The sequence below is a fragment of the Pagrus major genome, chromosome 1, assembly GCF_040436345.1.
Source record: "Pagrus major chromosome 1, Pma_NU_1.0".
NCBI lineage: Eukaryota > Metazoa > Chordata > Actinopteri > Spariformes > Sparidae > Pagrus > Pagrus major.
In genome coordinates this window covers 20,217,415-20,239,017 of record NC_133215.1, presented here as the reverse complement: position 1 = coordinate 20,239,017, position 21,603 = coordinate 20,217,415, and the positions used below count along the sequence as shown (strand labels likewise).

General features: G+C 41.8%; 2 protein-coding genes across 2 annotated transcripts; one reads left to right on the top strand and one right to left on the bottom strand.

Moving 5' to 3' along the window:
* Positions 1-6,792: 6,792 nt before the first annotated feature.
* rnf11a (ring finger protein 11a) lies at positions 6,793-10,506 on the top strand. The gene is made up of 3 exons (XM_073468316.1): positions 6,793-7,204; positions 8,278-8,450; positions 8,805-10,506. Exons 1-3 carry the CDS (start codon positions 7,106-7,108, stop codon positions 8,974-8,976), a joined length of 444 nt encoding a protein of 147 aa, XP_073324417.1. The 5' UTR covers positions 6,793-7,105; the 3' UTR covers positions 8,977-10,506.
* Positions 10,507-11,277: 771 nt separating this feature from the next.
* On the bottom strand, positions 11,278-20,812 carry LOC140998131 (heme oxygenase-like). The gene is made up of 6 exons (XM_073468304.1): positions 20,709-20,812; positions 20,498-20,554; positions 20,127-20,238; positions 19,783-19,998; positions 19,425-19,697; positions 11,278-11,923 (listed from the first exon to the last, which is right to left on the bottom strand). The coding sequence occupies exons 2-6, from the start codon at positions 20,545-20,547 to the stop codon at positions 11,735-11,737; spliced, it is 840 nt and encodes a 279-aa protein (XP_073324405.1). The 5' UTR covers positions 20,548-20,554; positions 20,709-20,812; the 3' UTR covers positions 11,278-11,734.
* Positions 20,813-21,603: the final 791 nt, after the last annotated feature.

Sequence of the window (21,603 nt, the reverse complement as noted above, 5' to 3'; positions counted from 1 at the left end):
GTATGCTGTCGTTTAGGCTCTCTTTGAGGAAGCCTTGGACTGTAAATGAAAGCTACAAGCACCTTATAACCGGACTTGTCCTGCACGAGGCTGAAAGAGGGGGGTTGCATTTCCAGGACATATCCCACATTCACTCAAATCTCTCAAAGTGAAGTATTATTGTTCATGGCGGGTCTCACACAGTGAAACCCTCAGCAGTATTAGCCATTTACAACACACCAACCAGATAGACTAAAAAGCCAGCATGAACCTGATCTCTCCGATTTGTGAGGATTCAGGGAAGTCCCTCCATTTTTTCTCCTCTTACCACCTCATGCTGGACTGCTCCGTGTCTTTTGTTCTGTTGTTCATTTTGTTCTTTATCTTCTTAAGCGTGTATGGTTATTGGTGTAATAAGGCAGCACCCTAGGCCCCCTGACTCCCAGCTCTTCTACGCCTCCGTCTACGCCCTCAGTGCAGCACCACTTCTTTGTGAGAACACCCCCAGAGCTCTAGGTGAAATGCATGTGTTAATTACAGTTTCTTTTCCATAAGAAGAAAAACACAGTTTGAGAAGAGCAGCACCTGATTGAATAAAAAGGATGTTCTTGACTGTACCTTCTTGCTGTGCCATGTCTTTCTTTCTATAAACTGGTGGCTCAAAGAATCGGCTACTTGTCTTCATGTAACTCTTTAAGTGTGTATAATTATTTTATAAATCATTCTGATCACATCAGATCCTGTTTGAGCTCTCATCTTGAAAGTTGGTGCTGTCTATGTGCTGTTTTCAGCTCTTCATCCTAAGTGAACCTGGATCATATACACAGGGGTAAGAGGACATGTATCTGTGTTACTAGAGTAGTTTTTCAAAGAATAACTAAATAAAAATGATATCATTTCAAAGTTGCAGTTTACATCCATGTCTGTCTAGATAATGTGTATGTAGTAAAGACTGAAACAATTTAATAAAGGGTATTAAGTGTATTTTCTGGCAAATTGGAAGTTATCAGTATATTGTCATGTCTGATTCAAGTGAATAATTTCCAGTGAGAAACATGCTGTCTTTACTTTGAGACTATTTCCACAGATCTGATAGAGAGTTTCATTTGCTACAGAGCTTGTGGTGGAAAACAGCTGTGTGTCTATTAGTGTGTAAGTTCATTGAGAGAAACAAAAAAATGGTCAGATTATTTGTATGTGTTCACACGTTTGGCCAATAAAGCTGATTCTGATGGAACACTAAGGAGCTGTGAATTCTACAACGTAAATGCTTCACTCACATGTTCAACCAAGCAGCACAGAAGATCTCTACAACGTGCATCCACGATCAGTGTCACCAATTCAGTATCCAACCAAATGTCCAATATGGTCACTGTCTCCCCTTCTGCTCCTGAGTTATGGCGTTGAATAATGGCAAGAGAAAGGATTTTTGCAGAACATTATGATGTCGCGGTGAAGTTGACCTTTGACCTTTTGGATCTAAAATATCGTCACTTCATAATTTTATCTGAAATGTAATTTGCAGTCACAGTGACTTCTGAGCACCAAAATCTAATCTGCTCATTCTTGAGTTCAAGTGACGTTTTTGCCAAATTTGAAGAAACTCCCTCAAGGCGTTCCTAAAATACAGCGTTCACAAGAATGGGCAGACGGACAACCCAAAAACATAAAGTCTCCAGCTGTCTCTGTCAGTCCATGGCTTTGGTCCAAAATATCTGAACAATTTTTGTATTTTTCACCTTTAGACCGAGGATGAATACTACTGATGATGATCCTCCTAAATTTTCATGTAGAACCACCAGCAGGTCAAACGTTTCACCTGTCCAGTGAAAATGAAGTCGTTTCAACTTCACGTTTTTGGTTCTGTGAGAAAATGTCTCAACAAGTATTGGAAGGATTTCTGAAATTTGGTAAACAGAGTCATGGTTCCCAGAGGATGAACTTTAATAACTTTGGTGATCCAGTGACTTTTAATTTAGTGCCATCATCACATTAAAATTTTAATCTGTCCAGCAATTTGGTTTATGACCGATACTTAGCAGCCATTGTGCGTATTTGCAAATGTTAGAATGCTACCGAATTAAACTCAGGTAAACATTTATATACCTGCTCCACATCAGCATGTTAGCATGCTGATGTTTAAGCACGTAGCTCAAAGCACCGTCCTGCCTAAGAAGTACGGCCTAACAGAGCTGCGGGCATTGCTGTAGACTTTTAGTTACATCTTATATTTACATATTTTTAACATAACAACAGATCTATACAAACTTTCCTTTAAGCTGTAACGCAAAGAAACAGAGTGTGCAAAGCAGGCTCGAGTTTAATTTTTCGAATCATTTTGAGAAGTGACAAAAACACTCAAAATGTGCATTTAAATAAACACAATCAAATGTAATCATACATTAAATTTAAGTACTCTAAGCTTAAATAATATATTTAAATAAAGGCATACCACAATTTAGTACTGCACATAATTAAAAAAAATAGGGAACAGATTAAAACAGAAGGCTTTGAATTGAAGCCGCAGAGGTGCAGATATCATGACTTTAAGTCCTGAGTACAGGTCAGCCAAAACATTTCCCTGTCTGGTAAATGTGTCCCTGCTTTTCAAAGTTATATATAAAGTCAAACAGTGGCAACAACAACAGGTCAGAAGGTACATCACTAAAATTTTAAATCACTAAAATATCTATTTTAAGCTCAGTTTGGTCAAAGGCACTATAAAGTATATGGCTAGAGTATGTATGAAAAAAGCAAAGCTCTAACTGATCAATTCGGCTGTAACAAATGATGATGATGATGATGATGATGATCATGATGACTGAAGACTGAAGACTGAAAAATTATCAAAAGTTTTTGGCCTGTATATAAAGCAATGTGCTCACTTGGGTGTACCTTGTTAAAGTGTCTCACTACAGTTCAAAACACCATTTTCAAGCACTGGTAATTGATCTTTGATTTAAAGTAACTAAAGTGCTTCAGGGCGATCAGTCCTCTGCAACCTGGTCCATCTGAACCACTTCTTCAACTCGCTGCTCTGTTATCTTGAGACAGAAAGAAAATAAACAGTTATTTCTGATGTTTTACGTGATATGCAAAGTGAAAAAGAGCATCTGTTTAATCTACCTGTGGACCAGGAGATGTCTGTGTTGCAGGCTCAGTTTCCTGCACTGGACCGGATTTCTCTCCACTATCATACGGATTGTCTTCTGGCCCTTCTGACACTGGAAACTCAGTTCCATTTTCTGCTGGGGGCGGTGGTGTAGCTGGTGCGTCCTGGATGTTGGAGATTTCTCAGTAAGATCTTTTAGAAAGTCTCACACCAACATAACTCCAGATTGGACAGACAGGACACACTTACCTGCAGAGCCTCTGGTGGAGGACTTGTCTCTTGGACAGGAGGGCTACGATTAAATGGCAGTGCAGCATGTGCAGGGGACGGCCGAGGAGTTATCCTACTAGGCTGCTTCTCACAGCATGGAGGAGGTGGTGGTGGTGGTGGTGGTGCAGAAGTTGTTTCCTAAACACATGAAGACTGACATCAGGGAAAAGACAAAGTCCCACTTTGTGTCAAAGCTGGGCCCTAATCCACTACTCTGAAAGTGACTGTTCTGATTGAAACATGTGTCAGGGCTGAGGCTATACAAAGATTCTCTGTGATATTTCTTGAAATTCAAGGAATTAATGTCAACATAAGGAGAAGTTTTACACTCTGCAATTAGATTTGTATTAAAAATGCTGCTAGGTTTTTAAGGCTGATTACTCGAGTGTGACCAAAACTGGACTTTTAGGGCCGATACCATTATTTGAGAGTAAAGCAATTTGGATATCGCTATAGCAACCAATATTCTTTTATACACAGAATATATACATAAATGCAAATTTTTTTGCAATGATCTCTCAAATGTGGTTATCAAACACTTCTGACAAACACATGTATGTAATGAGGCAGGAGATTTTACAGTTGAACAATAAACTTGACATCAGTGCACTGAAACAGTAAACTTCACTGGGAATCTTACACTTATAAACTACCCCGAGCATCTTTTTCTGCATTATGTTCTGTAAAAAAAGAAGAGTTTTTACATCGGCACATATCTGACAACATGTCTGCCGATACGATACATCTGTGAGAGGCAAATATCGGCCGATAATATTGGCTGACTTATTACATTTTTTCTTGAAAAAAAAAAAGGCATAAAAAGCAAAAAAAAATGAAACAAATCAAAAATAAATGGAGCACCCCAGCATCAAACTGCAGACCGTGACTTTTGTCCCCGGACAGATACCTGATACTCTTCAATCTCTTGTTCTTTGCAAACGTGGTGCTACGGGGTGTGAAGGGGTCAGAGCAATGAGGGCAAACATATCTAGATAGTATTGGAGGATGACTATGGAAGATTATTAGTGCTTTCACAGAATATTAACACATTAGATTTTTGATAAACAATCATCAGTAACATGGATACAATGACTAAGTGAGTACAGACCAGGAAAAGCCAAAACTTAGGCTGTATCACAATAAAACGATGTCCAAAATCTAAGACGATATATCTGTAGTCTAATGACCTTCAGCATCATCATGAAGTGAGGGCCATCGCAAGACAAAGACTACATTTTTGGACCCTGATGCTTCCATCAGGACTTCAGTCTCCCTAAGGGCAGCACAAACAGACACAGATCGTCCTTTAATTACATCAGCTGCTGAGATTTTAAACAAACTATAACTCAATGATCTATGGTGACAGTGTGAGTGATATAGGTCTTGTTGACTATTGCCCCACAGGGACAGTAAAGCTTTACTCTTCTCTACTCTACTATAGTCTCATATCACAATAACAATCTGGTATATATTGCCCAGCCCTATTAGACTGCTGTGCTGTATTCATGTGTAGATACACATTTCTATACAAGGTTACTGAAATAAATTAAATTAAAAATGAAAAGAATTATGCACCAACCAATCATAATGCAGGGACACATTACAAATTATTTCTTTCTTTTTGTTTTTAAATACTCAGAACAGAGTTTGGCTGGTGGCTCAGACATTTCCCTGATACTGTAGTTGCACTGAGGGACTCTGACCTCATGACCTCAGTATATCTAAGGCCCCACTACTTCTTCACTGGCTCGTGTAGGATTTGGAAATGTGTGATTTTAGAGCCGCCAAGAGGTGAAAAATAAAAACACACCCACTCCATTCAACACTACAGCAATTAGCAAGTTAGCTATGGCAAGTATAATAGCAGTAAAGGTTTTCTGTGGTGCTCTACAGGGTTATTTATATTACATATAAATTACATATTACATATTATATGTTTATATTATATTACAGTGAGATTCATGACATTCTTTGACTGAACTGTAAGTTTCCACTGCTGAGACCATGCGCTGCTCTTTATCTTACCATTTCTGACTCCAAAGGTCTCTCTTAACTCAAAAACCAGCAAGGGACGGAAACGGAACCAAAAGAACAAACACAGATTACTAAAAACACGCAAAAAAACAAGTGAGCTTCCTCCACCGACAACGTACAAAAACAAAATAAACAGTAATAACTGGTTGACCACAGCTTACATCCTTTCCAACGGTCTCTGACTGTGATGCTCCGCATGACAGCTCATGACGGCAGCAACCACATCACTACATCCGGAAATGACCTTCAGAATTAAAGCGTCAGTGTCAGAGACGTCATTTTATTTTTCTCCTGGGAAAAAAAACTGCATTACATGCAACGGAACAAAACAAAAGCTTCCTTTCCCCATGCTCTAGCACCAATATAACCTTATCTGTAGCTAAAAAAGACACCTACCTAAAAGGTAGCCATACTGTGTTTGTGGGTTTATGTGGGATATGTGGGAAGATGTGTCCTGTATGGAGGCAAATTTCCTTGTAAAGGCACAATATAAAACAATCTGTCTGTCTGTCTGTCTGTCAAAATACTACTACTACTACTACTAATAATAATAATAATATTGGGAAAACTCCCTCACACTTAAATATGTGAAGGTTAGATTATACTCAGCTTTATCCTCAGGCTTTCATGTCATGTGTTGCTGTGAACTGGGTAAAAATAATAAGAAACAGGCCCTCAAATTGAACCATAAACTGTATGATGTTGGTCAATAGGAATATTGTGAGTGACAGATTAAATGACAGTGTGAATGTTAGTAAAGTGCACATCAAGGGGAGTTTTTTTGTCACACAATTTGTGATTTAACTATCAAAGAGATATTTGACAGCACCCATGCTGGCCATATTGCAAATCTTGTTTTTTTCTTTTTTCTTTTTTGACAGTGAGTAGAAATCTGTGGTGTCCTGCTACTGTATGTGGGTGGAGGGATTACTGAACAGGCCTTCATAATAAGTGAATGTTAACATTTCTTGTTGAAAAGTCACCGAGCTCAGTTAAGTGTAGGGATATCCTGATCCTTAACCATCTGCAAACCAAAGCCAATAATAAAATAGATAAATAAAAATATCCCTTCAGTTTACAGCTCCACATGATATGGAGACTAAAGGAGCATTTTCTTCAAATACTTTAAAATTAGTGAAGCAGAATGGCTCTAATTTAACCTGCATCTCTGGCTTTCTTTGACAGTTTCCTATGATTTTTATATTATGCTGTATGTATTTTGTATAAATACTATGGGACAATATAAGTACATGACTTTTGTATAGGACCTAAAAGTGAAAATCATTTAAATGTAAAACAAAAACAAAAAAACAACAACTCTGCTTTTATTCTGAAAGTCTGATGAGCATACGGAAGCGGAAGTGTGGTGTTTTGCAAACTTCCCAATGACGATCTTCCGGTTTGTGTTCTTAGTAAACACAAGAAGCCAGCCTGAAAGCAGACACACACAAAACACGTCGTTGTGACGGTAATAATCTGTGTCACCAGTTGTTTTACAGCCATATTATAACTCAGCAGTGGACTTTTATTCCGTCGGCAGAAGGTCGTCACGCTCTCCACGGAATGACAACAAACTATCAGCTAACTAGCTAAGATAACGTGAAGCTAAACCGTCCAAACGATAGCTTGTTAGCTTAGCTCCTGCTGACGCTTGCTGAGTGTCTGCCACCCTCTGAACGAAGTAGACACTCTCATGGTGGTCTCAGTTCAATGGGGAACTGTCTGTTTTCACATGGTGCGGATGACCTGTCGCTGCTGAACGAGTCCGAGGGGGGCAGCCTGCCCGGAGAGCCTCCCCCGCCCTACCAGGTGAGCTGCTGGGGCTCGAGTTAAATACACTCCAGTAGTTTTAATATGCCAACTAATCCTTTTATTGTTTGTTTTTTTATAACATCTGTCATACTGTTAGCTCTCAGTATTGTTGTAGACATCTTCACTGCGAAATAGCAGAAGCCCTGGAAGATGATATTCATTCAGTTTGGGACTTGTAAATCTGAGCAACAGCTGGCAGAGACATGGTCACACTGTGCTGCACTTTCATAACAGCAGACATTAATATAAGCTATATTTAAAATGTCAGGAGATCCAAAAAGTCCAGGTAATCCTATCCTAGATGTAGATTAATTTCTTGGATCATTGAATAGTAGTTTTCAGTACAAAATGACAGAAAATAGTGAAAAATGTTCACCCAAAAGCCCAAAATGACTTCCTCAAATGTCTTGTTTTGTCTACCACCCAAAGATGTTCAGTTCACTGTCACAAAGAAATAAAAAAATATTCACATTTAAGAAGCTCGGATCAAAGAATTAAATTAATTAATTACCTTACTGATTAATCAATTATTGTGGCTCAAATACCCAGACTTAACGTTTCAGTGTGTAGGAGTTAGTGGCATCTAATGTTGTTGGTGGTAGATTGTAACAAACCTTAAGGAATTCATTATTTGGCCCTCTCTAGAGCAGATATTTGGTTTGTCCTTTTTGGGCTAGAAACGTGGCTGACTGTGTGAAAGCGGACCTACTCTCTCTGTAGATATAAAGGTTTGTTCTAAAGTGAGAAAAACACAACGGTTCTTTGTTTCAGGTGCCAATAGATCCTCCTAAATCCTACACACTGGACCTTTTAAACAACAGTCCTTTTACTGTATATTATTTATTATTACTTGTCAGATTGCCATTCTCCTGGTGTTGACAGAAGTGCAGTAGCAGTGCAGCATCTGCTGTCCTTCAAATTACTTTTCTGTTTGATGAATATGATAACAGTTTCAGCCTCAGACATCCAGTATCTGTCAGGCTCTAATGCAAAGAGAATAATAGTCATATCTGGAGCCTCCCCTCCAGGAGGACTTGCTTCATAGTTGTCTTCTGTTTCTTCTTTTCCAGGAGCGTACCCAGCCACTGCCAGTGTACCATCCCACCCCAGGTGAGAGTCGTCTGGCTTACCAGCTGACCGAGGAGGAGCAGATTCGCATCGCCCAGCGAATCGGTCTCATCCAGCACTTGCCCAGAGGCATCTTCGACCCGGGCTCCGACCCCTCCAACAAGAAAGTGAAAGAGTGAGTATAAAATAGGAAAAACTCATCAGCCTGTTGGTTTAATGTTTTTGTTCCTCTTTTTCTTTCTTTCTTTCTTTTTTAAGTTTTGCATCTTGTTTTGATGGAACACAATGGACTGGGTTCATTTTAGTGCCATTTTAAAATAAAGCTGTTGAATGAACCTTTGGGTGATTACAGTAGGATCATTTCATATGTTACATTTTATTAATTCTCGTAGAAATGTTGTTGTTTTTTGTGCTGTATATTCTACAATAGTATGTGTGTTTGAAAATGTAACACAGATTGGCCTGAACTTATTTTACAAACATTATCTTTATACTTAAATTTTAAGGACTCACTGTCTCTCCCCTCCAGGTGTGTGATCTGCATGATGGATTTCGAGTACAGCGATCCCATTCGGTTCTTGCCCTGCCTTCACATCTACCACGTAGACTGCATTGACCCCTGGCTGATGCGCTCCTTCACCTGCCCCTCCTGCATGGAGCCGGTGGACGCGGCCCTGCTGTCTACTTACGAAACCAACTGAGCAACCCTGTGATAGGATAGTTGCTCCTGCCTAAATGTAACTGCACCTTTTTAGCCGAAACTGTCCTCGCTGTTCAAACAGGTAGCCAAGGTGATGTTATGCAGATGTTTGGAGGGTGTTTTGGGATGCAGGCAGATGTTGATGCTCCTACAGTGCATTGATTAGGTCAGGACCTCATTTGGGCTTTGGAAAGTCTTTGCCTTTTACCGTAGGACAACGTGCCAAATCTAGCTAGATGAAGAATAAGGAGAGCTGTACACGTAGCAAAATATTACTGCAAAGTAATTTCACTTTTGTATGACTAATAGTCTGTTTGACTTTGTGTTTTTTATGGTAATTAGATGCATGTCACTAGTGTAATTTACTTCCCCTTTCAAGACGTCATGTGCAATATGTATATCAATGGAGAAAATGCAGGAAATTTGTCCTGGCATCATTGTTTGTCAGAAAATCCAGTGATAACATGAAGTGAAGTTACTGTTTTTTTAACCCGTGGCCATGAATGTCACAGAAACACAGGCCTCTTTTTATGCAATGCAACCATCAAAGCACAGAAAATATCTTTCCTGAACAAAGATAGGCTGTGAGGTCCCCATTCATGTCTACAGCGCCATGAGATAAAATGGTGTCATTTCAGCTTAGAAGATATTTGAAGATATTTCATTTGATTAGGGTCTTGTTGTCTTTACTGTAGTTTTTTTCCTTTGACGCTGCTTTTGTTAATGTGGACCTGTTTTTGTTTGCCTTTCCATTGCTTTGCCTTAAATGTGTGCTCTCTGTTTTGTTTTAAAAATCAACCCTTCATGTGTCTTATCATTGTTTACTGTCAGTGACATTTACAAAGACAGGATATGCCGTGCAATCCCCCTTAAAGCACCTTGGGATGCCCCTCATCTGGCACTCTGTAGCTTGTTGACTTAGTAGATGATTGTGAGTATTGATGTGTGTGTGTGTATGTGTGTTTTTTGACAGGATGGTGGGTAGAGATTGAAATGTCGAGGTAACATTGTGAATTAGCCCTGTCAGTTGTAAGCCTTGTCGTAGTTGCCTCTCTTTTTCTAGTTTTGTTTTGTGTTGATGGCCTTCTTACAGCAAGTGATGCATTTCCAGAGCTCCTGGGTCTGGTCGAACAAAATACTTTTGGTATTAGATGTGTGATATCTGTAGAAAGGAATGTATCTTGAATGTAAAGCATTATTTCAGCTTTTAAAGATTTAGAGGTGACAATAAGAGGACATTTCTGATTTACTCAGGCTGCTGTGCCTTTTAAGGTTGAGGTAAGCCAATTCCTGTGAAGTACAATCATTTCTGGCATAACTTTTGGTTTTCTTTTAGTTGTCATCTAGGGGGAGACAGATACCAGCACTGCACTGATTTGTGTCACTATGAAATAGGCCTAGGATGAAGCCAGAAAGTTGCACTGGCTGCTGTTAACAATCATTTTGTGTTTTAATTTATGGTGTGTGCCAATGGTGCACATTTTAGGAAAATCATAAACCACAATAAAAGTGGATACCAAATTTTACACAAGTATGGTGTGTTGTCTCTTTATTGTGTGTTTAACTAAACATTTAACAAACAAACTTTGTGCTCTTCTCAACTTCAGAAGCTCTGGGCTCTGCCCATGCCCCTCTCTTCCAGAGCTCGACAGCTCTGCATTTAATGCTAACAGGGTCGCTAGTTAATCCAAAACACCACCATCTGTCCCTCTGCTATGGTCTGTTAGTAGAATAACTTCACAGAAAGCCATATTATATGTCCAATATTTGCACTGTAAATTCTCCAAAAGGTTTGGCATTTTAACATGGGCTCTTGGAGCCAGCCTCAAGTGGCTATTCAAGGAACTGCAGTTATTGGTACTCGCTTCATATTTCAGTTCTGGAGGTTGCCACTTGGTTAAAGCTGAAGGTCACTTTGGCAAAAAGGCTTAAGTCCTGGGTATAGTGTACTAGTTGACTTTCCTTTGTTTTAAGCGATTAATCAAAAATAGTAAATACTATTGCCTGACAACGAGAAGGAGAAAATAATTCTGCATGTTCTAGACGGTTTAGTAGTGATTGTGTTTATTAATTGTGCAAGCATACCGACTGGAATCTCTCCGAGTGTTTTACCAGGAAACGTAATCACAAACACCAAGGTCCAGATAAACAGCCGGCAGATGGTTGGGTGCCAGAACAACATGTCAACCAGCTGGACCCTGAACATCAGCAGTGTCACTACCATTACAAGAAAGTATAGTATGCATGAGCAGTGACAACTATAGCACAGACAATACTTTACAAAATTACCAGAGAAAGAGTGTTTTCTTTTCACAAAGGGTTTTATTAAAAAGGTAACATATTTACAGTTTTGAAGGGACACATATTGCACATTTTAATCCACCGTGAAGAACAGTGTAAGACAGAAAATCATTACAGCTTTCATGAATGCATATTATAAATGGTTCTCTTAAATTACAAAAATATTACAAAGTATTTTGTTACAAACCATTAAAATCTTACAAATGTATAATCAGGTTAGAGTTATTAATGATCTTTCGGTACAAAATCAAAGATCTTACACTCTTTTATGGTCAAGCGTGGAGGATTTAGTAGCATCTAGTGGTGAGTTTGCAAACAGAAAACACAATGGTTCTTAGTTTCAAGTGTTTACAAACTAATGGAAACATAATTATGAATCTCTGCCAATAGATCCCCCTAAATCCTGCACACTGGACCTTTTAAAGCAAATACATAGTATTTCTTGTTGTGTTGCTTTTCTAAAAAGCATAGATTCCCATGCTGACTGTCGCCAGCGCCACAAAAAGCCCTAGAACCATCCTCAGTATTGGAGTAGTTTTGATAAGGCTCCCATTGATCTGGAGCATCTGAACTGGTTTGGAGTGTGTTGAACAATTCTGTAACTTATCTTCAGTGACACTCAGCATCTTCTGTAAACCATCAAAGACCTGTAAAACAAAAGAAAGAACATCTGTCAGCTGCTTCTGGCTTAAAACAAAACTGCAAGAGCCCTCAACATGAAATTTCTGTTTTGCGGTTTCTCTCGCTCTATAGGAGCCAAATATGTTGTATGGGTGTCTTTGTAGTTCACACTGTGTGGGTGTGGTGTCGCTGTGCTGTCACTTAGGGGCACAGGTGTATATAGGAAGCAACGTCACTATTGTTGGCAGGTGTTTTGACCCGGAAGGGCATATGGTTTTTGACCGCTATGGCGCTAAGGAGAATTTGTTATATACTTTGGAATTGGAATAAAACTATTCACAATTATTCAATCAAGGGACTCTCATCTGGACTCTTATTCAACACAACAAACGAACAATAGCGAGTGGCGCGTCAACCAAGTTACTCCGCGATAAATGCCTCAGTAGCTTAGTAATGGACTGAGCTCCTTCAACATTAGTCAAAAACCTTGCATCAGTTGGAGCTTTGTTTTTTGGACACTTCGGCACGTTTTGGTTCGGATCGGAGTGATTGGAGAGGACAGTAGCGGTGACACGGTGAGGAAAGCGTCTGCATCTGGAGGAGGACGCAGGAGCTGCGGTGCTAATGTGCTGGCTGTGGAGCATCGGGCCATAGGACCGCCGGGTTCCCGCATCAGTTGGAGCTTTGTTTTTGGACACTTCGGCACGTTTTGGTTTGGATCGGAGTGATTGGAGAGGACAGTAGCGGTGACACGGTGAGGAAAACGTCTGCATCTGGAGGAGGACGCAGGAGCTGCGGTGCTAATGTGCTGGCTGTGGAGCATCGGGCCATAGGACCGCCGGGTTGTGGGATCAGCTGATCATCGGACCGCCAGATCTCTGCAAAGCACCCAAGGCACGGAGGTATGTGTAGCGCTACACTATATGGCCATTTAAATTGTGTGCACACATAAATCCAATGCATTGGTTGCCGAAGGGTGGGAGCAATAGGCGTTTCGTCGGTTCGTTTTCTGCCCGATCTGTGGATTAAGTGACTTAAGTGACTATTACAATGGAGACTCATGACGCGGTGTCTGACATTAATTTGACCGGAACTAATGAGCAAACTGTTAAAAAGCTCAGCGGTGCATCTGGCGGTGATGAGGCGCAAACTCCAAGACGCGTGGTTAAGCTCACTGCAAAGGCGCTTGCGAATGAGCTGGACAGGTTGCAAGCTGGCAGAAAAGCCAAGTTTAACAAAGCAGCCAATATAAGAAAATCACTACAAGGTTTAATGTGGCAGCATGATAAACCACAGGTAATTAAAGCTCTTGGGGAATTGTTTGAAGTTTGTGATGAGATAAAATACATGCATACCTGTCTGTTGGGTTTATTGCCATGTGATGAAAAAGAAAAGCATGATATATGGTTCAAGGCAAAAATGTTGTCCATCAATGATTGTATTGCTGATACAAAAAAGTGGATTTCATGTGATGAAAATAATGCAAATGAAAAAGGTAATGTTATGGATGATATTAATCCTAATGACAGTGTGTCCAATGTAAGCAAACGCTCAAGTCACAAGAGCCATAACAGTTGCAGGTCAAGTACCACATCTTCTGCAGCCATAAAGGCAGAGGCAGAAAAGGCTGCACTTGTTGCTCGTGCTGCAGCTTTAAAGGAAAGACATGCTTTGGAGGAACAGGAACAGCAGCTGAGGAGGAAAAAAGAGCAGCTTGACTTGGAAACCGAAATAGCCGCATCTACTGCTAGGCTGGCAGTATTACAGGCGTCGGATGGGAAAAGTTCATCTCAAGGAACCAATAACGGCATGAATTCCTATTTGGAAAAGGAAAAAAGGAAAAAGGAGTCTGTCAGTGTGTTAAATCCTAGAGCAAAGGAGTACCAGCCTGAAGTGTGGAAACCAACACAGCAAAATGATTTGACACAACATGTTCAACATCACTCAACAACTGCTCAACCTGCAAACCATCAACAAGTACTTACCATCATGCACAGGCAAAATGAAATCACAGCATCTCTGGTGCAGCAACAACATCTGATGACACTTCCACCACGAGATATTCCCACATTTGAAGGGGACCCTCTACAATACAGGACATTCATCAGAGCATTTGAGCAAGGAGTGGAGGAAAAGGCAGGAATGGCAGATTGTTTGTACTATTTGGAACAATTTACTAGAGGACAGCCCCGTGAACTGGTGCGTAGCTGCCAGCATATGGCTCCTGAGCGGGGCTATGCAGTGGCAAAGAATCTTCTCCAGAAACATTTTGGAAATCAGTACACAATTGCAAGGGCTTATATGGGAAAAGCTCTGGCCTGGCAGACAATAAAATCTGAGGACGTGAAAGCACTCCAATCCTATGCCTTGTTTCTGAGGGGATGCTGCAACGTAATGGAGGAGTTCCAGTATATGCAGGAACTGGACATGGCCGTAAACATGAGAGCCATTTTATCCAGGTTGCCATTCAAAATGAGGGAGCAATGGAGAACAATAGCTCATGATAAAATGGAGACAACTAGTCAACCAGCTCGCTTTGTTGATCTGGTCGTGTTTATTGAGCGTCGTGTCAGTATTCTGTCTGATCCTCTGTTTGGTGAAATACAGGAGCCATTTGGTGTTGCTGGGATAAGGACTGGTGCTGGGTTTAAGCCACAACCCAAAAATAACATAAAAGGAAATGTCATGGCCACCACAGTAACATCTATGGAAGTGCCCGAGGAATGCAAAGAGTCAATGTCAGATCCAAGGAAGGCTGAAAAGGCTGGATGCCTTTGCTGTGCTCGTAGCCACTCGTTAGAGGAGTGCAAGCAGTTCATGGAAAAGAAGCATAAGGAAAAACTTCAGTTTCTGAGAGGAAAGGGGATTTGTTTTGCATGTTTATGTGTGGGACACATGAGCCGTGAGTGTGAGAGGCGCCTGACATGCAAGGTTTGTGGTCAAACTCATCCCACTGTGCTTCATATCAAAAGGCAACCAGCCCTGGAACCATTGGAAACATCTAAACAGTCAACTTCACTCAAAACATGTGGACATACAGGGGCCGGTAAGGACCGCTGTGTGCTATCCATCCTTCCTGTAAAGGTTAAAAGCGCAAAAGGAAATCACATCATTCAAACTTATGCGTTTTTGGACCCAGGAAGTTCAGCCACATTCTGTTCAGAGCACCTAATGCAGAAGTTGAATGTCACAGGAAAAAAAATCAACTTTGTGTTGGGCACAATGGGGCAAAAAAGAGTTGTTCCAGCTTACTCTCTCACTGGTTTGGAGGTATCTGATCTGGACAGCAATAACTTTCATGCTCTTCCTGAAGTTCTCACCCAGATGAAAATGCCGGTCACTGTTGATGATATGGTGACACCTGAAGAACTGGCAAACTGGCCATATTTGTCAAAGGTGAACATCCCGAACATAAATGCAAATGTTGACATGTTGATAGGAACCAACGCTCCTAAAATATTAGAACCGTGGGAGGTCATTAACAGTTGCGGGAGTGGCCCGTATGCTGTCAAGACGGTACTGGGATGGGTTGTTAATGGTCCACTGAGTGGAAACAGTGGTGCTTCAGAAGCGGATCTGCCCTTGGCTGTGGTGAACAGGATCTCTATTGGTAAACTCGAAGAAATGCTGATTAAGCAGTACAACCACGAGTTTAATGAGAAGACTGCAAAGGAGAAAGAAATGTCCAGAGAAGACCTCAAGTTCCTGGAAATTATGGAGCACTCAGCAGTACTTCAGGAGGGAAGATATTGTTTGAGATTGCCGTATAAGAACAAGGAGATCTGTTTGCCTAATAATTTTGCAGTGGCTAAGCAAAGGATCCAGGGTTTGAAGAAAAGATTCCTGAAGAATTTACACTTTCACCAGGAGTATGCTGGGTACATGAACACACTCATTAGTAAGAACTATGCAGAGCAAGTGCCTCAGCAACAGCTGCATCGTGAAAAGGGGAAGGTGTGGTACATCCCTCACCATGGTGTCCACCATCCACGGAAAGGATCCCTCCGTGTGGTGTTTGACTGTGGAGTCACATTTCAAGGTGCATCCTTGAATAGCGAACTGCTGCAGGGTCCTAACCTTACCAGCTCTTTGCTGGGAGTTCTTCTTCGTTTCAGGAGGGAACCAGTGTCATTTATGGGCGATATTCAGGCTATGTTTCATCAAGTCAAAGTCGCTGAGGAAGACAGAGATTTCCTTCGCTTTCTTTGGTGGCCAAATGGGGACATCACTCAGGACCTCATGGAACATCGGATGACAGTACACCTGTTTGGCGCTGTATCGTCTCCTAGTTGCGCAAGCTATGCACTGAGGAAAACTGCTGATGACAACCAGTCTGAGTTTTTGAATGAGGTGATTCAGTCTGTCAAGCAGAATTTTTATGTGGATGACTGTTTGAAGAGTTCAGCCACTGAAAAAGAGGCCATTCAAATGATAAAAGATCTTTGCGCTCTATGTAAAAGGGGTGGTTTCATTTTGGAAAAATGGATCAGCAATAGTCGCGTGGTATTACAAGCCATCAAAGAGGATCAAAGAGCCAAGGACCTAACAGAGTTGGATCTGGACCGGGATAAGCTTCCAGTGGAAAGAGCTCTGGGTTTACAATGGTGTGTTGAGACCGACTCTTTCAGGTTCAAGATGGAGGTGAAACAACAGGCTCTAACCAGACGTGGCATGCTGTCCGTTGTCAGCTCAGTGTATGACCCGTTGGGTTTTCTGGGACCAGTCACCTTGTCAGCCAAGATTATGCAGCAAGAACTCTGTAGAAGAGGCTGTGGATGGGATGATGAGCTACCGAGGGATATCGTACCCCAATGGAAAAGGTGGTTGGAAGACTTGGATCAGTTGGCTGCATTCAATGTGGAAAGGTGCGTAAAGCCAGTGGAGTTCGGAGAGATCAAATGTGCCCAACTACATCATTTTGCAGATGCCAGTGAAAGTGGGTATGGAACTGTCTCATACATCCGGATGTTAAACCATGAAAATTACATCCATGTGGCTTTTATGCTTGGGAAAGCCAGAGTAACACCACTGAAGGCTGTAACTATTCCTCGACTGGAGTTGACAGCAGCTGTTCTTGCTGCCAGAGTGGACTCGTTGCTGAAGGCAGAGTTGGACATCCAGGTGGAAGATTCAGTCTTTTGGACAGACAGTACTTCAGTGTTGAAATATCTTAACAACGAGGATAGACGCTTTCATACGTTCGTGGCCAACAGAATCTCGACCATCAGGGAAACATCTGAACCCTCACAATGGAGGCATGTCAGTTCCAAGGACAATCCAGCGGATGATGCATCGAGGGGAATGAAGGTCACTGACTTTCTGAACAACAGCAGGTGGCTCAAAAGTCCTGCATTTCTTTGGAAGCAGGAGGAAGACTGGCCTAAAACTGTGATGGACGTCTCAATGGACTCTGATGACCAAGAGGTCAGGAAAGAGGTAGCAGTGAATACCATCAGTGTGGGTGACATCTCTAGTCCTACTGACCAGCTCATTACGTACTTTTCTGATTGGAGGAGGCTCAAGAGAGCAGTTGCCTGGGTCCTCAGAGTGAAGGCCATGTTGTTGGCGCAGAGTCGCTCGAAGAAGCAGTTGGAGGCTTCTGTGGTTAATTGTCAGGAGCAAAGCAGTCAGAACAGTTCAAGGCGGGCTAAAGGACAGCGGGTCACAACGAAATCCAGAAGTGGCACTCTGATGCTGGATGAATTATTGACAGCAGAAATGGCCATAATTCGTTACTGTCAGCAGAAGAGATTTGGTGAGGAGATTTCTGCTTTATCATCTGGGAGAAGGGCAGTGAGCCGAAGGAGTCCCATATACAGACTGGATCCAGTTTTGGAGAATGGACACTTGAGAGTCGGAGGAAGATTGAGTAGAGGAGCCATGCCGGAGGAAGCTAAGCATCCACTCATTCTCTCCAAAGATCAACACGTCTCTATGCTCATTCTTAGGCATGTACATCAGAGTCTGGGCCATAGTGGACGGACTCACACATTGTCAAAGGTTAGGAAGAAGTTTTGGATCACAAAGGCCAACTCAGCTGTCAGGAAGATCATTGGGGAATGCATCTTTTGTAGACGTTACAATGGAAGAGCCGTGGAACAAAAAATGGCGGATCTGCCGAAGATGAGAATCCTTCCTGATCTACCACCTTTTACCAACACAGGAGTAGATTACTTTGGACCAGTTGAAGTTAGGAGAGGAAGGTCAACCTGCAAGCGGTACGGAGTGATATTCACTTGCATGGCAAGCAGGGCCGTACACCTTGAAGTGGCTAATTCACTGGACACAGATGCATGTATCAATGCTCTGCGGCGTTTTATCAGCAGAAGAGGACAGGTGGCACACCTCACGTCAGACAATGGCACTAACTTCGTTGGGGCAGACAGAGGACTGAAGCAGGCTCTAACTGCTTTGAATCAGGACAGGATTCGAGGAGTTCTCTCACAGGTTGGAATCCATTGGAGTTTCAATCCACCAGCAGGCTCACACCATGGTGGTGTATGGGAAAGGATGATCCGCCTGGTAAGAAGAGTTCTCAGTTCTGTTCTACATCAGCAGAAGCTGGATGATGATGGACTTCATACAGTGTTCTGTGAAGTGGAGGCCATTTTGAATGATCGTCCAATCACCAAGCTTTCAGACGATATCAACGACCTGGAACCTCTCACGCCGAACCACATACTTCTCTTAAAGGGTAAACCAGCATTGCCACCTGGAGTGTTCGAACCTCATGACCTGTATGTGAAAAGGCGCTGGAGACAAGTACAGTACCTCTCAGATCTTTTCTGGAAGAGATGGATACAGGAGTACCTGCCCTTGCTCCAAGAGAGGCAAAAGTGGAACAAGAAGAAAAGAAGTTTGACAGCTGGAGATATTGTGGTTATAATGGATTCTTCAGCTCCACGTGGTTCCTGGCCACTTGGCAAGGTTCTGGAGGTTTTTCCAGACAAACAAGGACTTGTGCGTTCTGTGAGGTTGCAGACAAAGACCAACATTATTGAAAGGCCTGTGACAAAACTCTGTTTGGTACATGAAATATAAATGTGTCTATGCTGAATTGTAAATTGGATTGTCATAACATTTGGCTCATTTTCTGTTTTGTTTTTTGTTTTGTTTTTTGTTATATTTGAATTGTTATGTCTATTTGCCATTAACAATTAGGGGCCGGTGTATAGGAGCCAAATATGTTGTATGGGTGTCTTTGTAGTTCACACTGTGTGGGTGTGGTGTCGCTGTGCTGTCACTTAGGGGCACAGGTGTATATAGGAAGCAACGTCACTATTGTTGGCAGGTGTTTTGACCCGGAAGGGCATATGGTTTTTGACCGCTATGGCGCTAAGGAGAATTTGTTATATACTTTGGAATTGGAATAAAACTATTCACAATTATTCAATCAAGGGACTCTCATCTGGACTCTTATTCAACACAACAAACGAACAATAGCGAGTGGCGCGTCAACCAAGTTACTCCGCGATAAATGCCTCAGTAGCTTAGTAATGGACTGAGCTCCTTCAACACGCTCTTTACCTGAATGTTGAACTCGAACGCTCTGACAGCCTCCTCCAGCACGCCATTCCTCTCCTCCTCCGTCAGCTCCACGCTGTTCATGCGGCTGCGGTACAGCTGTTTGAACAGGTTGGGGCTGGTCACACCTGGGAAGGCGAAGAACGACAGACCCTCGCTGCTCTTAAGCCCCATGGACTTCTGGGCGATTCGGCCCAGGACCTGCCCTCCAGACAGGTCACCCAGGTACCGGGTGTAAGCGTGGGCCAGCAGAAATTCAGGGTTTTCTTTACCAATCTGAAAAAAAGGATGAAGAGTTTTACTTCAGTATCTAACAGCTGTAAAACTGTGTGTAATATATGTATGATCCAACGAAACATACTTGTCTGAGTCTGTGGCAGTATCTTTTAGTTGCTGCAGGGACAACTATCTTCTCTCTCCAGTCCTGGCCGTAGAAGTATTCCAGGTCTTTCTCGATGGCCTCCAGCCTGGCCAGCTCAGCTGGGAAGTAAATAGGTGCGACACCAGGGTGGTTGGAGTTCCTGTCCAGCTCTTCCTCCAAGGCCTGGTAGATCTCATACAGCGAGCACAGGAGGAGCTGAAGGGGGAGGGAAAACGAGAGGAGATGTCAGACAAAAAGATCACAGTAGCATACAAAATGGAATAAAAAAAGGGAGATTATCTGATAAAAATAGATTTAAAATATGTTGTGCTGTACTGTATTACCTTGTACTGTTGCAGAGTGACTTGTGCCTTTTGGAAGCTCATCATCAGCTCTGTGTTTTCTGCCCTGATGTGGCTCTCCTTTGTCACCTTTTTGATTTGTTCTGACAGATCCCTGCAAAAAAAAGAAGAAAAAATACATTATAATCACTGCATCCTAGTCGATTTCAGCACAGCCAGTGACATAAACGTAAGAAGAAATTTGGGACTCCAAAGTACAGAAGATACATTATGTAAATTGCTTCACCTATAGATGTTTATCTTAGCGACGAACAGCTGATCGACTTTTACAAGCACAAGCAGAAAGTCAGCACGTACTGTCCGACAAACCTACTTTTTTACAGATACAATAAATCTAAGCAGCTTATTCTTACATGTCAGTCATCTGCTCTGTTGCCATCTGAGTCTTCGTCTCTGTCTCCATAGTGGCCCTGAAAAAATTAAGATGTAAGGGATGAGCTTCTGCATGACATAAACCATCTTCCAACATAGTACTGAGATTGAAGAGGTATAAAATGTCAGAAAGAGGTGATAAAAATTCAAAGTATGACAAAAACAGTGATGTAAATATTGTGTTTCACTCACCAGTTAGGATGAAGTTCTGCAGGTTTGGTCTATATCCACAGCCGTTCACTGTTTTCTCTGGATGTCCAGGACAGTTTGTGCTCTGAGTCCCAACAGTCTTCTCCCCTTTTATATACGATCCTCCTCTGTCTCCACCCTCCGGCAGCAGCTGAATGAAAACAGGAACAAAACCTCAGCTAAACATGACCTGGCAACTTCAGCTATAAAAAAAATAGTAGGAGGGACTGAGAGTTAACATGATGCAGCAACTATGAGGGCAGCTTGGAAAAGTCCTAAGGGAGGGACTACAGGACTTAGCATGAGTAAGGAAGTTTTAGTCCTGCCCTGGTAAACAGGAGGGAGGAGGGCCGAACGCTAAGCATGACCGTGCAGCTTTGGTATTCCAAAGTTGAACAGACAGGAGGAGGAGGAGCTGACGCTAAACATGACTGTGGGAGTTTGTGATGAGGGAGGAAGTGGTGCAACAGTGACTAATGGTACGGAAAATAAAACAATCACATGATTGTATCAGCACAATGCACCAGCAGTTATCAGTTCATGAGAAACATGAACAAGTTCAACCACGTTGGTGCGTGACAACTGTTAAGTTTCAGTAGGACAAGAGAAAATAGATCAGATATGGGCATATAATATATAACTGATTGGTAGAAATATGGTGAAACTTTCTATGATTTTGTCCAAGGATTTGAGTTGGAACTTTGGGCCAACAATTTGAATTCATACTATTTTTCCATAAAACAAACAAACCAAAAGTTCAGCTTTTAAAATGATAACTATTTGTGCAATGTTCATTCATTTTGTAAATAGATCAACATGGCCAGATTAATATCTTTTTTAAATGGCACTCAAGTCACATCATACTTGACCGTCTGGCTGGTGACAAACGGCTCAGGAA